The 15,917-nt window shown below is 42.2% G+C and overlaps 1 protein-coding gene across 5 annotated transcripts in view; it reads right to left on the bottom strand.

Moving 5' to 3' along the window:
* Positions 1-15,917, bottom strand: part of LOC1275325 (protein O-mannosyl-transferase Tmtc3) — a 155,527-nt gene that overhangs the window by 123,303 nt on the left and 16,307 nt on the right. For all 5 annotated transcript variants that reach the window (XR_009766608.1, XM_061663098.1, XM_061663099.1 and 2 more), the window contains one exon: positions 14,849-15,246. Coding sequence is in view for 4 of the 5 variants with exons in the window: in XM_061663098.1 (XP_061519082.1) it covers positions 14,849-15,034 (186 nt within the window). In the remaining variant the exon portion in view is untranslated. The remainder of the gene's footprint in view (positions 1-14,848; positions 15,247-15,917) is intronic.

Below are 15,917 nucleotides of genomic sequence, written 5' to 3'. Positions count from 1 at the left end.
AGCGGACTAGTATTTTTAAAGCATCTTTCTTGGGAATGACATTAGGCAGGAAATGTCGAAAGTCGAGAAAAAACACACATACACACACATACAAAACAAACGGTCCAAAACCCGACGAAATGTGTTCCACGTAAGCCTCGGTGAAGGATTTTTTTATCCTTCAAGACCTTTTTTGGGTGCGGCGGAGGAGGCAACAACAACGAAAAAACGAGCGCACGAACAAACGTTCCAGACCCAATGCTAACGAGTGTAATTCTTGGAAATGCGAACGAATGCTAATTGGATCGAAGATCATCTCGTTCCGGCCGCACGGCTGGGTGGAACATAATCATTTCGGAGTTGGCTAAAGTTCAAGGACGCTGCCTATAATCCTGGCAGGGTTCGGTTTCCGCATCTGCGGCAAAAGGACTTTTTAAGGTCACACAGCCCAGGACGTTTGATGGACGGTGAACGGAGCAGTCGAAAATGTAAGGCACAACTCATTATCGTGCTGACAGATCTATTTCTGGGAGGACGTGATCCCATTTCAATAATGAGCCTGGCATGTAATTATAGCTCAATGTACGAATGAGATTGTATGAGGAAAAACACACACACTCTTGACGATTTAAATTTAGTGTTCTAACCTGAATCTGCCTGGCTATTTAAAGGTAACAACAAATTCAGACAAGAAATAAAAGCAGTTGTCACAACGCGAAGAAGTAGAAGACCGATTTGATGAACATTCACGGATTATTTGCCCAATTCTTCTAGCTAACCGAATTCCAAATCAAAGCAATACTTTTAGTCGTCCGTTTGATCATTCGCATACCGATTGAGATAATTTCAGTCACAATGCGCGAATTATTTGGACCCGTTGATTTTTTCTTTCACTGAAAGCAAAAACAACTCACCCTCGCTCCTGCAGAATGATGCGCACGGGTACGACTGGTATGAAGCATTTGTCGTTCTGTATCGATTTGGAATTTTTGCCCTGCACAACCGAAAGCAGCGAAAAAAAAAATCACATCAGTAGCAAACAGTCCGCCAACAGAGCAAAGCCGACCGTAACGAACGCCATTTGTTTAAGCCCCATCACCAATATCAGCGGTTCGGCGTACTGGACACGAATGAAACGAAAACAGTACCAACCGAACGGTAGTAGGATGAAAACAAGAGAGAAAAAAATCCACACACACAAACTCAACTTCAACAAGCACCAAAATGAAACGAAATGGTACCTATTTTGCGTTGTTTTGTGGGCTGGAAGGACGTTCGCACACGGGATAAGTGTGCATCCGTGCGGAAAAAACAAACCCCTCCATACGCTGGTTAGGTGGTGGTGGTGGTAAAGAACGCGACTCGAGTGGAGGTGTTGCTGGTGGTAACGGTGGCTGAACATTTTCTGCTGGACGAAAATAATCAAATACTAGAATAAACACATCGCCTCTATCATTTCCGGCTGGCCCAGGTTTTGGTTCGGCTGACTGAATCAACATCGCGCCACTCTCATTGTATACTGCGCGAAGTATGTGTGTGTAGATGTTTTGGTGTGGAAATATGATGCCGCTTGTATTCAATCCGAACACTTGCGTATGTGTGTAAATGTGAGCCAAAGTGAGGTGCGAAAACTATGAACCTGTAGTTCCGCTCTTTTTGTTGTTATTGTTGATTGCTGTGCTCGTACGGTATGGTTTTCTTCCTGCCATTTTCCGTTCACTGCTGTTATTATTGTTGTGAAAGTCGCTAGTGTTTTTTCTGTTACCTTCATGTTCATGTATGGGGCGACACCGGCGCGCATTGTGATCAACGCAATCCCCTGGCAAGCCGGAAATGTACGTGGTCAAATTTCCAACACCATCAGCACCATTGGCACACAATAGGCAGAATGTGCCGAAACTATGTGGAATCGAAAATTCAGGCATGAATGCGGATTGTTTTCTACCATCGTACGGTATACGATGCGCTTTCTTGGTGGGCAATGTTAATGTGCAATTGGCAAAAATGCATGCTTTTGTCAGTTAAGTTCCAGATCAAAACAGCGGAACAGGAAAATATTCGTCTATATTGATCATCGGTTGTTGTTGTGAATGACAAAACGTGAACCAAATGAGATTCTTTGCGTTGAGCACAAAATTGCTTTCCGATTGATTACTCTAATACCTCACGCAACTTCTTTTAAGAATACTTAAATATTTAGCAACTATGAAGCATAAAGAAATCCTTTCACAATGGTTCACACATATTAGGAACAAAAAAAGCGCAACCTCACGAAACGAATGATGGAAAGGATGATGCAAATGATGAAAAAAATGAAAAATCCCCCACTACAAAACTAAGATCCAAAACACATACACACAAAAGCCCTACTTGCAAGCTTCCAACCAGAAGATCAAAACACTCACACCCACCCGACTGCGAACCGGATCAACCCGAATTTCCGACAGTCGTCAGCCACATCCTGCATCATTCGGTGCAGCAGTAGGTAGTGCATCCCGGTGTGCTTATGATCTACAGTTTTTGTCCTTGCCTCAACAATCCTTTTATCTGTGCTTACGCCTAAGCGTACACCCAAACTCTGATGATTCTGAGATTCATATCTCAACACTGCCGGTAAATTTGCACGGGTACCAGCCAACCCGCAGCATAACGGATGCAAACCAAACCAATCACTTCCGGGACTAAAGTACCGAGGGGGGAAGGAAAACAACGAGGATGACTTGCAGTACAAAGAAAACACCACTAGCCTTGCCTGCACGTACCAACCACTGTTTTCTCTTCCGCTTGCGAACGTTGTCTGTTTCCATTTTGCACCTTCGGGTGGAGAAAATGAGCACAAACAATCACGTGCATGTGACGGGCCAAGACGCAGGGGAACCAAAAAGAGAAGAAAAATAAGAATAAAAAACAAGCTTTCGATTTTTGCTTCACTAATGTGCGGTTAGTATGAGGAGAAGCTTGTGTCCTGTACGCCATGTGTCGTATGGCAGACCCCGGCAGCGCTAGCACAAAACTACCAGGTTTTTCCATTTCCAGTCCAGACACTGCTCCAAAACCAAACTTTAATCCGATCAGTGTTTGGTGTCGTTGGAGCCACAGCTAACAATTTTCTCGACGGGAGAATGGGGAAGGGTTTGGAGATACCTTTCGGCGTGAGATGCATGAGTGGAAAGGAAAAGAAAAGGAAAAAAACTGCGACCATAAGGACATTAGATCTGTGCATGAAACCTTCTTTTCAAGCAAAAAATAAAAGTGAGAGAATCGTACAGATGTGGAGACGAACCACATCGCACACTCGCTCACAAATACCGGTATGAATTATTCATCTTAGGAGTTTTTGGAGAATGCATCAGATACACCACATCACTTATGATTGCGGGAAGATTGGGAAGGATTTCCGGTGCCTGATCTCTCAAGTGCCATGCACTCACACAAGTGGAGCGGCTGAAGGAAGAAGAAAAGGAAGGTTGGTGATGGAAGTAGGACCCAACAAGCAAAAAAAAAAAAAAAAAACAGCACTAGAGCGATTCTGCAAATGGAACGCGTGATAGAACGGGGAATTGAATGACACGTTCCAAAAGCACACTGACGGACACTACCCGGAAACCGGAAGTGTTCGTGCGGGAAGCTGGTAACAGCTGGGGATGAAGGGCGAATATATTTTATTTTGAAGAGAGAAAGAGACCTCCCTTTCTAACGAAGTGGAGACTCTCAGACGTAAATCATTCAGAATTTTAAAAGGTATGAGATACATTCTAATTAAGCGCTCATCAGGAAACTACCATTATGTTGAGCAAAGAGATGTATGGTTGTGTATGCGGAGTGGTGACCACAATAATTAAAATATTATACTCTGTACATACTGGGCACTTGTATTTCATGTTGTTAAGATGACATAAAACAACACATAGTTAACTTCAGTAATTTACGTTGATACGCTTTCAAAATTGATTATTATAACGGTACGAGATAAATAACAAATACAGCAGCCATTTCAACAGTTTCAAAACAGGTTTACAAGCCACATATTGTCGATTTCACACAGGCTGTGTTCCAATTTATTTATAGTTTCTTATAAAATCCTTTAGTATAAAGTGATATCGAGAAAAAACCTACATGAAGTTAACGCAAATGCTAGTTCTTTGTTTTAGAAACTTGCGCCGAGTAGTTAAAAACTTTGCTCCATCTATTTAAATGACTGATAATTAGATCCTAGCTATGTAAAACACATTTGCCGCCCATCCCGCAATAAACGTTTATGTTTGATTTCTTTTGTTTTTTTAAATCAAACTCCGACTCAATCACGCCTTTACCTTCACAGTCGAGTTCACGGTTCTTTGTTCTAGTCGTCTTTGGTATCGTTTCCACTTATCGCAAAAGAAATCCCAGCTGTCAGTAGCATAATTATGCTGAGGATAGGCATGGTGTTGTTTTAACGAGTGCCAAGTCGTTGTACATAGTAATTTTCACCTCACTCTTGTGCGGGGTAGATCACCCCACCGGGTGCCCTTCGGTCGAGGACAGATAGTCGGGACAAAAGTCTAGAGTACGCTTAACACAACGAACTTTTTGTTGGGACCAATATTGGACACGGAAGTGATTTGGAAGCGTAAGTATTTTTCAAGAACTTTAGGTTTGTTTAGCTAACGTACCCGGTGGTCGAGGGAGTTGCCAGGAAGGGATATTTCCATACAAACAACTTTCCTCATCGTGACGGCAGACGATTGGAACCGAAATTAACTTAATCTTTCCTTCGTGGAAAATCAAGGTAAGGCAAATTGCGCGGTTTGTACGACGAACGATCCCAAGGGCGCGAGATTGAGCTTCATTCAGTCCATTCAGTTCAGAGAAAGTTTACTTATTTAGTGAGATTAGTAGTGGCACGGTAATAGTTGTAGTATCGTTTTTATCGGTGCTGAATTAAAAATGTTCGAGAATATTCCCGAATAAACAATGAAATAAACTTTTGCAAATAGAATAACATGCTTAATAAAAATTGTTGTTACAATTAAAATAAACTGAACACGCCATTTAACTACTTATCGGGAAGTAACAATTTAACGAAAGTTTCATACGCAGGTAAAAATCACTAAACGATGTGTTCTACATCATATTCACGATACTTTGGAATCGTGCAATGAAATAAACACTCACACAACACAGCCGCACAAAACTCTAAACGTAACAGGTGTTTGTAAATCGTCATTCTCGTCGACCTATTCCGTTTCTCCACGATAACCGTCTGTCTGTCACAATTTAATGAAAGCCACGTTCTACTGGTATACTGTAAATATTGAAACATTGGAGAGGGAGTCACAACATAAAGAACAAAACAAAAAAACTCTAAACAAAATGTGCACAACACGCTCCAGATTTCCTGCGGGCAAATAACACTGGCCCATGCATAAACATTCTATGCGCATCGTTCCGCTCTCGGGCACATTAACTTTAAGCATATACAATGTAGCCCCATACCTGCTCCCCCATTGCTTTGGTTTTAGTCTAAGCTTTACTGTGTGCATTGGTGGTGTGTGCGTTGGTATAGCGCCAGAGGTCGGTCTCGGGTACGCGGTAGAGCGAACGAATTTCAACTTTTATGGCAATGTATATTTACACAGGCAAACCACCACCATCACCACCATGCGTCACTGTCCACATTAATATGTTTATGTTTGCCTGATAAATTTATCGCTTAGTTATTTGCTAATTTACTCCAAATCAAACAATCATTACTTATTAGGTAGGCCAATGTCACAACCGGTGGAAAAGCTTGTGTAGTCAAGGAGGAAAACGGTGCGACGGCATCAGCTGTAATGCATCAAGCGCCGATCGGGAATGCGAAAACATTCGGTTTAATATGAAACGCTTATAGCAGCGTGTGGGCTATTATTTCATTCACGTTGATTAATTTTATTATTTCACCACAAAAAGGGCAACACCTAAAATCAACATTGAATCTAAAGCGTAAAACACCAGGCGCCTCCATGTGAACGAATGGCCACTTTACACTTTTATTCACCGCATTCTCATTAAAAACTTGGTTTTAATACATGAAGTATACAGATTACTACAATAAATGCATTTCAAAATGCATGATAACATTACAACTTTACAAGTACATTCTTAACATCCCAGTAATTGCTTGCGCAAGCTTCAATTACATTTGATTAAAAGCAAAATAAAACCATGTCTACCATACCTTGACGATAACTTAATTTAAAAATAAGAAATAAACCTAGAACTACATAGCATACATAGTTTATCCTAAAAGCTTTCCTATACACCACTTTTGCGTGCTCATCATATGTATACTCGAATGTGAGCGCGTGCAAATTCGACGAGTGCCCAATACGCGACAAAATGCTCCACAAACCTCATTCATTACGATGGAATGTGCGACATGAAAGAATTCATTAGATGAATCTAAAAACGCAGAAATGGAACAGGCGACAAAACATGGACAGGAAAGAAGGGGAGGCAATCGAGTGAAGCAAGTGAGTCTCGTTTTCATCGCTCTATTGAAGCAAATGACAATTCTCTTCAGTCTTCAAACTGCACCCATGCCTTCAAATACCAACTAGTACGCGAAAGATAGCGTCCAATTAGGTGCGGTGTGGAAATGAGTTGTGCCATTCGAATGAGCCAGCCTCCGCAAACAGAATTTCCCTCTCGTTCGCCACACATACCGCCCCACACACAGAGACACATTCAAGCCTTGACGAGCAATCTAGAGCGACGGAGATTTGCTCTTAATTTGAGATCCTTTGCGTAGAAAACGTGCCCGCTTTTTGCAACACGAATAACGTCTCGTGGGGCGAATGATGGGCTTTTGATTATCACATGTCTCATTAGGCGTAATGGGGACGCGCCGGGTGGCTGCGGCTCTAATTAGAAGTAATGTTGGAGTGAAAAAGTAAGACATTTCAATGTCCTAGATTTTAGTTGGCACATGGCGAAATAAAAAAAAACACACACACACACAAACACCAAAAGCCTGCCTCAGTGCCGTGGCATAATTGCGCGAAAAAGAATGAGAATGCTGGGGACGCTCCTTGCCGGTCGTTTTCTTTTAGGCTGGACGCGACTAGACAGGCACGCTTGCGCATTAATAAACCCACACACCTACACAAACCATAAACGATGGGAAAATGTAATCCAATTAAACGAAACCAAAAGCACGGCTAATGAGTCACACACAAATCGGCGAAAGGTACGGCTTCGCAAGTAGATATGAGGCAAAGCATGATTATGGGATTCATGTTAACCTTGTGCTTAAAGTAATCATGTTAAAATGGATTTAAAAACCAAGAACCAACGCTTTGGTGTAAATTAAAAACTTCATACCTGGATTGTTCGTTTCACGAATTAGCAAAAACAGCCGTAGCGAATTTAAAATCTTAAATTATTGAGTCAAATTTCAATTCTTAAATCGAAACTGAAAGTCGAAATTGCTATTTTCATGCCAGAACTTCATCAGAACTTTTGGTGAAAAATCGGGTTTTGGAAAAGCCACGTTGAAACCATCTGGATCAAAGTTAAGGAATTACTGTACCCAACAACCACCACCCGATGACTACAATTGCAGTTTATTACAGAAATAAAAAAAATAACTACTCACTTCCCTTTTTTTCAAAATGAACAAAACATACTCCTTTATGTATGCCAATTTAGCTCGTAATGACCCACCAGAAAAGTTTAATACCATTACTACGGAAAAAATTGACCACCTATAAGAGGATTTAGCATCGAGCACCAACGGTGCTTAACCTTTCACTCCTAAGCACTCCATTAACTGGTTTGGGCTTTCGCAAGGCAAAGTGGCAGTTCATTACAATGAGTACTGCAGTCCCAGCGACTACGCCCCGTCGTGTAAACTTTTCCAACAACTTGCGTGACCTACGTTTGACACGCGCACAAATCAGAGTGGAAGAGTTCGAAATGGTGCCTTTCTAGTAGGGTATATTTTTAAAAGTACCGTGCTGAGACGACTTTCGCTTCCATTCCATACACACAAGTAACCAGACAAGTATGCTTCACGTTTCACCCTACAGTAAAGAATAATTACTACTAATTTCAGAGCACCACGCTGGCACACAACACCACTTTGGTTGCGTTTATCTTCACTCATTCAAACACCGAAGGTGTGCTTATCAACGTTTGCCGAGATAAGCTTTAAAATATTTGCACGATTTACCACGCCCGCAGGGGCAGAATGCGACATGAACTCTCTTTTTCTTTTTACTACCATTCCTCTACGCAACGGTGGTAAAATTTAATAGGACACTCGTTTTATACACTTTATTTTAAATTTTCCTTTTTAAAGATTTTCTTCTGCGCAAGCATAAAACTCCTCTCGCTGCTGCACTTTCGTGCTTAAATAACGGCACTCAAACGATTGGCCAAACCTATAAACCAATTTATTTTTATAGTTGCTTCTGCGGAAAAGGCTTTCGTTAGACGGGCAGTGAAAATTGCCCTATGGTGAGCCTAAGTTAGCTGGAAGGACCGACCTTGCCCAATCTTGCCCAGTATCCATTACACCATGATGATCGTTGGATGGTCGCTTTCTCGCGCTACCACCATTTCATGCTCATGAATGGTTAATGTTTTGGCATCATCGTTTTGTTCCACTCAGCGGACGCACACGCAAAATAGCGCTTACCGGCAGGGCAATGGCGCTTGTTCGTTGCTGGTTCCGCTAATGATTTTCTTGCCGCAAATCAATTGAGGTAGTCGGAGCTGTCGTTAAAATTAAGCATACCAAAATGAAAAATAAGTCAACCAACGTTATTCGTAGAATCATGGGAGCCATTTTCATTTGTGTTTACATACATTGTTTTTTTTTTTAATTTTCTGTATTTTTTTAAATTTTGTTTCGCAAAGGTTTAAATTAAAAACATTTGTCGCTGGACAAACATTACTGTCATGGTCTTAATCATAATGGGTGACGGAAAAAAGCCTAAAAAACACAGCTGTAGTTTTAAATTAATGTGAACAACCTTTTAATTTGTTGAGTCACTTGCACTCTAAAAGAAATGTGTTGTTCGGGTATAAATAACAAACTAATTTTCAAAAAATTGCATTACACAAAGAATTACGTCCATTTTACGTTCGTTCGAGTTTAAATATAGAATGGGCCTACCTTTTCAACGACACTGGGTTAAACAACATTTCTTGTTAAGCCAGCCTTTAACAGGAAGAACAAACTAGGAACGATATCATTACAAGTAGAGGAAGGGAAGAGCCGTGGTACATAGAACAAATTTATATCAAAACCATTTGCATTACAGCCTCTATCCACGAGTGTACCGAAGCAACAACATCATTCCACCACCTCCGTTCCTTTTGCATATGCCGCTAACGCTAAATTGAAACACATTTTGTAGTAATCATTGTAGTGGGAGGAGTAACAGTATCGAATCTCCTTAATCAAATCAAGGGACACCTGGAGCGACAGGGCACAGCACATCAGTAGAAGGAGGGAGGTGGGTGGATGGTTACCGACAAGATTCATCGGCGCCGCACCCAGCCATCGAGCGACTCATCCCTGTCATTTACCGGCTCATCTCTGTCAAGCCACCACAGCCCGAAACGAGATTTTCGGTCGCGATCCATCACACAAGACGTGAGTGTGCGGAACCCGCCTGATTAAATCTTCATCATGCGCTGGCTGCATCGGCTTTTCGCATCGATGACGAAATTGATTCCGTCAATTTTCTTCACCCAGCATCCGGCAGTGCCCCGCACTTCGTTGACGCGTAATACCCCTTGGGCCGACCTGTCAACAAACGTGTCCCGTGACTGTCACCCGTTTGACGAACAACGCTGACGCAAGCAGACGGAGCAGACTCAATCTTGAGAGTCACGCATCTTGTGCACAAATTTTCGTCCCAATCGATGGGTTTTGTACCGAAGGGCGAACGGAGAAGAGAGTAGCCTTTTCACGTGCTCGATGCGCAAAATGCGTCGCGTACGCATTTTTACATCGGTGCCACATTCACGTACACAAATGGGTGCTTTTACATATTTTGCTTAGTTCCATTGTTGCGCTCAAAATGAAAGTGAACATGTCACGATGGGTTTGTGGTAAAGCGAAGCACAAAAAACATTTTTTATTTGCGTATGTGTGTCTTTTTTCTCCTGTTCCTGGCGAATTTAGCGAATTAGCGATCGGACAAAATGTCATTAGCAATCAGCAATGAGAGTATCATTCGATAGAGTTTTTTCAGATGAGCATAATATTATGAAGATTTGAGGAACGTCCAATGTTAGTCAATTTAAAGTAAAATCGCACTATGAAAACCGATAAATAACAGTATGCAACCTTAACCAAATGTATTGTAGTTTAAATCTGTAATGTACATTAAATATTCCACACGGAAGTCTTAAGCTGACAGCGACTAATTTTTACCTTTCAAACAAGCTCAGCACCTCACTACCTACCACCCTCTCGATACAAACCCGCCAAAGTAAAACCATCAATCTAGCGCCTTAGCGTCCCGCTCTGATATTACACGCATTCTGCCGGAATGAATGAACTTCCGAACGGAAAAGACCGACATCCGCCGTTGAAACAGAAAATGGAAACAGAGCATGAAAAGCATGTTTTGTAATTTCGCAAAGAAGCGAGCATGTTTATGTTCGTGACATTTTTGTGAGGGAATAGCAAAAAAACAGCCACCCAAGACAAGACGCAATGTTTGTCGAACAAGCGAATGAACAGAGAAAATTTGGCATACAGCACTGACGGGAGAGTTATAAATTTTCTCGTACACACAGACATAGCACCAGTACATTTAATAAGAAGGTCACCTACTTTACACAGAGTAATCGAACGTGGAACTTTTCCGTCCCACGCAGAAAGGGAAACGCCACGCCTGGAACCCGATGGATCGTTGTAGGTGCTTCATTTTTTCCCGCAATACATTGTTTCACATCTTCAAAGGTGGCTTTCGCTCGCTCTTCTTCCGGCTAAACACAGCAGCATTTAAGAGAAAAAGAACGAAACAAAGACAAAAAGAAGCAAGCAACATTCATGGTGGAATGATTATGTTTCTCGGTTGACTGGTATTTCCCGTATATAGAGGCACAGTGAGTCTTATAGGAAAGCGACATTACCGAAAAGTAAACGACGGTACACACACATAAAAAAAAACTCACAAAACTGGTACCGAACTCTGGGAACGAGAGGAGGAAGCCTCCCTCCGCGAATGGCACACGTGGCTAAAGGACACATCTTTTAATATACCCGCGATGTAACTCGCTGTGGAGCACCTCACTTCTCCCGCCACAAGGGAAAATTCTTTTTTTCCCGTTTTAGCATTTGCTACATCAGCACCCTGTCACCTCCCTACAAAGAACGAAGCAAAAAAACACCACTCGTGAACCTTTTCGTGAAGCTCACGCGGAAATATTCTCCACGCCTATTTTCGTAGTGTGAGCGGGCACGCTTGTCACAACCACGTGTCACTTAAGGCGCTGTTTCACTCGGAAAAACGCGCACCTGAAAGACAAAAAAAAATCCTTCACTCCTCCTACCATCTTCGCGTCCAGGGATGCGAAACCTCCCTAGAGGAAGGTGGAACTCCCGTTGGCACACGGCCGCCACGGTGTGCCTGGGAATTTAATGTGATAAAAGCAAAAGAAAATGGAACGAAAGCGACACATTAAAGCTGTGGCACTTCTTCTGCATCACCTCCATTCGGTCCCGCACAACTGTCGCGCGCACACACACACACACACACACACACACACACACACACACACACACACACACACACACACACACACACACACACACACACACACACACACACACACACACACACACACACACACACACACACACTTAGAAGAGAACTCCCTTCTTCTCACGTGTGGAGGGAGACACGGCGCGCGCGTTCTCTCGAGCGTGAGAAGCAATATTTCTCTGTCATTTATATTTTACTTATGCATGCAGCTTACACAGAGAGTCTTGTGCACCTTCCCCCGTGTGGGTGTTGATTTTTTATTTTTCCTTCACATTTCTCTTTGTTCTTTGATGGCACGGCAGTGTCGCACAAAAGTACACAAATAATCGCTGTGGTAAGACTTTAAACGCCTGGCTTCCTTTATGGAAAGGCTGGGAGGATCACGCCCGCACCTCTTGTAATGGGGAGTGATTTGTCACATTCGCTTACTTTGCGTGCAACTTTGCTTCTGACACAATTATCAAATTATTCGACATGATTACCCTACACAGGCGATGTCTAATAGAACTCATCTTCGGTTAAATGAGAAGTCATTAATAGTGGGATTAATAGCAGCATGATAATACATGAACCAGGCCACGCTAATGACGAATACAAACGGAATCATTTACCAAACGAATAGTACGAAGAATATTTTCGCAATCACGGGTTAACGAATAGATCATTAGTAGAAAATGCCAAAACGGACATCAAAGGCCATATGCTCAAATAAGAAGGAAATATTTTTATTCTCTTCGTCAGAAAACCGAGGAAACCAAACAAAATAAGTCGTGTACTCAAACAAACTACCTCGCACCCTCGATACACTCGATTTTGATTATCCACTAGAACGAGATCAATCAATTTTATTCATTCCTTCATTGCTTTGGCCCGGCTGTCCTCGAATCATCAATTCACCCCGACACAAAACACTTCGACAATCACCAGATTGCGAGCAAATAAAATCATAAAACTTACTCAAACGCACGCACGACGCACCCGCATGTACATGCTTTAGCCAAATCGATTGGAAGCCCTGATCAACCTGAGGATTCGTCACTAACAACGATAAAAACCGGGCATTCAAATCATCGAACGGAAACGAAGGAAAAATGGGAATCATCGTACTGTGCTATAATAAATGCTGCAAAAGTTCGTAAATTGGAGTAAGCAAATACGACTCAGGCATCGCGCACCCTACGCAATTCCCACTGTTTTGTATTCAGCCAAAGAGGAGTGCAAAAAATATCCCCCTCGCAGAACATTTCGATATAATTCTAATTAATTGGAAGAAATCAATAAGAATGAATAAGTGATGCTCGAAAATTTTGAATAGCTTTCCACCCACCAACCACTCTGGCTCCCTTTTTTCCAGCTGAAACCAGAGGGAACATATTTCCAACAAAAATAATTGGAATCCAATGAAGACGGCGGGGACACACTATCACATTTTTTCCAGTATATCGAAGTATCCCAACTCCCACACCACATGCACATGGTACATATTTCTTGGCTTTATTTTTATTTAATTAATAAAACAGCATTAGAACTGATTTCGGTGTGTCCACTTTTTGACCGTTCGCTTAGAGTGCTTCGGTTCTGGCATGTTGTAGAAGAATTCTACTATAAGTGTTAGTTACGCTCAAACCATATGACGAGGAAGCGGAAAGACTGAGAACATTAAATTCCGTTTTAGTTGGCAAATGTTCGCCGGAAACTGGGAAATCCCGATACTAAAATGCCAAGTCACAAGCGGTAGCTCGATTTCATCCCTTTCAGCCGCCCCAAAAATAAGCGCTATGAATAATGCATAGCTGCGAACGGGCCCTGTAGTATCGAACTGGCTTGTGGAGCAAAACGGGAACACGGTATGCCCAGGGTTTTAATATAACAACAACAAAAAAACAAATATATATATATATATATATATATATATATATATATATATATATATATATATATATATATATATGTACCGACTGTGCCCCATACACATCGACACAAACACGCACTGGGTCATCCGCAAAGGGAGCAGATCAGTGCCATGGGGAGACTCGTGCAGAATATTTAACACCGTTGGTCCGGTGAAGAACAACCGTCCGGCCGTAAATGGAACTGCTGGTTCCTTCCTAGGCCGGTTTTCTCCCGGGAACTGTCCTTTCGGGGCTGTTTTGTGCATGTTTCCGGGCTTATTTTATTTGTCGAAGGTTCGGTATTTTGATGACAACTGCTGTCGGCTCGTTGAAAATTGCTTACCCCGTTTCGCACGGATTGGAATGGACAAAAAAGTCACCAAAGCGAAGGGATTAAATCGAAAATGATACCGTCATCACTGTAAGCTTAAAGATGATATTTTGTACTGGGTAGGTTTTTTTCTTCAAAGCTTTCGCACAGTGTAAGAAACTAAATGTGGGAAAAATAAATTCCACAAACCGCATGATGGGGGTTCTGTGGTTAATTAATACGAATAGTATGTATGCAAAACCTTTAAAAAAATTGTTTTTGGTTGATGCAAGAACATGAAAATATTGATACAAAAAAAATTATTTCTAGTTTTATCAATCAATTAAACTCAACAGTCTTCTAGGAGTCGATCGTTAAGCTTGTAGTTCATCTTTCAACTAGATTTCACGGTATACTCTAAAAGTAATGAAACATTCCCAACAAAACAGCAAATAATGACACAACTTTACATGAAAAAAGGAAAGTCCAGCTTGTTACTAACTCCTGCAGCCGGATCGATAGCTACACCAGCACCAAATCTTGTTCTCACGTGCTCAACCACCACAGACCTCGTTCATGGTTCCTGAACCGGTCCATGGGTTTGCGTGTGAGTATGGGTGTGTGCCCAGGAAAAGTAGTATGAATTTCCAATTTAATGGCCCCAATAATTTAGTACAATATCGGTGCGTAAATTAAGGTGTGCTTGTAACCTAATCCTAGGGTGATTTTCGACTGCGGGATAGCTTCGCCTATGAAGCGGACCCTTACACGAAGGTTCAGTACACCTTGCACACCCTGCCAGGGAATGAAAGCAGGGCCACTCCATCTGGCCAATGAAAATCGGATTTCAATCCATGGGACTTGTGCGATTACACACCAAAAAAAGCAGCAATAAAACAATCTGAAATAAAACTTACCTTGTACATCGGTGTGCCCCAGAAATCGTTGAGAAACACATTCTTGATCGAGGAGTGTGGTCGCAGATCTCGATTCTCCTTGATAGCGCTGATGTCGTCGAACACGAAGCCACAGTTGAGACTGTTGTGGTAGCACAGCACGCACACCAGCGCGATAAGCGCCCCGTGCAGATGGTGGGTGGCCATCGTTCTCACGGCCGCCGTCCACCAGTGCTTTCCACAACGGACGCCTAGTGAGGATTGGATGACCGAAAGTTAGGATCACCGGTTCGATGGGCGCATCAGCGATGGCAGGGCTTAAGATTTTCAACACCCAAGGACACTTTTCCCCGCAACGAATCTCACAACAGTCGGCCCGCAACAGTCGCCGCTACTGGTCGCGCACTGTTTAAACCAACCTGCAATGTAGGGAAAGAAGAAAGACGGATGGAGATTAGCAAGATTTTGTCGCTCTTTTTCTTCTTCTTTTTTTTTGTTCTATTTTTCCGTGCTTTCTTTTGCGATGGCAGCTGCTCTTCAATAGTGAAACGGCATTTGTTGGTGGAAAATATTATCCAGATTAAAATTTGACAACAAGACAAGCCACCGTTTAGGGCTTTCGCGTTTTCTTTTTTAACCGTCTAGAAATTGATTTTTTTAGCTTTCAAGAATGAAAAACTTTCTTCCTCACTCGAGCGAGCATTTGTGAAAAATAAGGGGAAAAAGAAAATTTTAATCCAACGATATGGCCACACAATGTGGTTCTTTCTTCGTCACTATAGCCTGGAGGCCAATTCCATAAACCACCAGCTTTGGGTCAAAACTTATTCTCTCCTCCTGAACTGTTTGCCGCGGGTAAACCGCGGTAAGATAGGGGAGTGCGTAATTTCTGCAGCAAAATCTCTGCTTCGACTTCATCGACCGCCCCTTGCCTGTCGGTGAAGTCATTTTCCCTTGAGCAACTATGAACAAAAGGCTATCCTTACACTAAAACTACATGCAACACACACACATCTACAAACGTAAGGTTGCTCCTTTCTGTGGTGCTCCGTAAGAAAAGGATCAGTTTACATGGCGATGAAGAAAACAA

This window comes from Anopheles gambiae, chromosome 3 (assembly GCF_943734735.2).
Source record: "Anopheles gambiae chromosome 3, idAnoGambNW_F1_1, whole genome shotgun sequence".
Lineage (NCBI taxonomy): Eukaryota > Metazoa > Arthropoda > Insecta > Diptera > Culicidae > Anopheles > Anopheles gambiae.
Note: the sequence above shows the minus strand (reverse complement) of the source record. Positions and strands in the feature narration are given on the sequence as shown.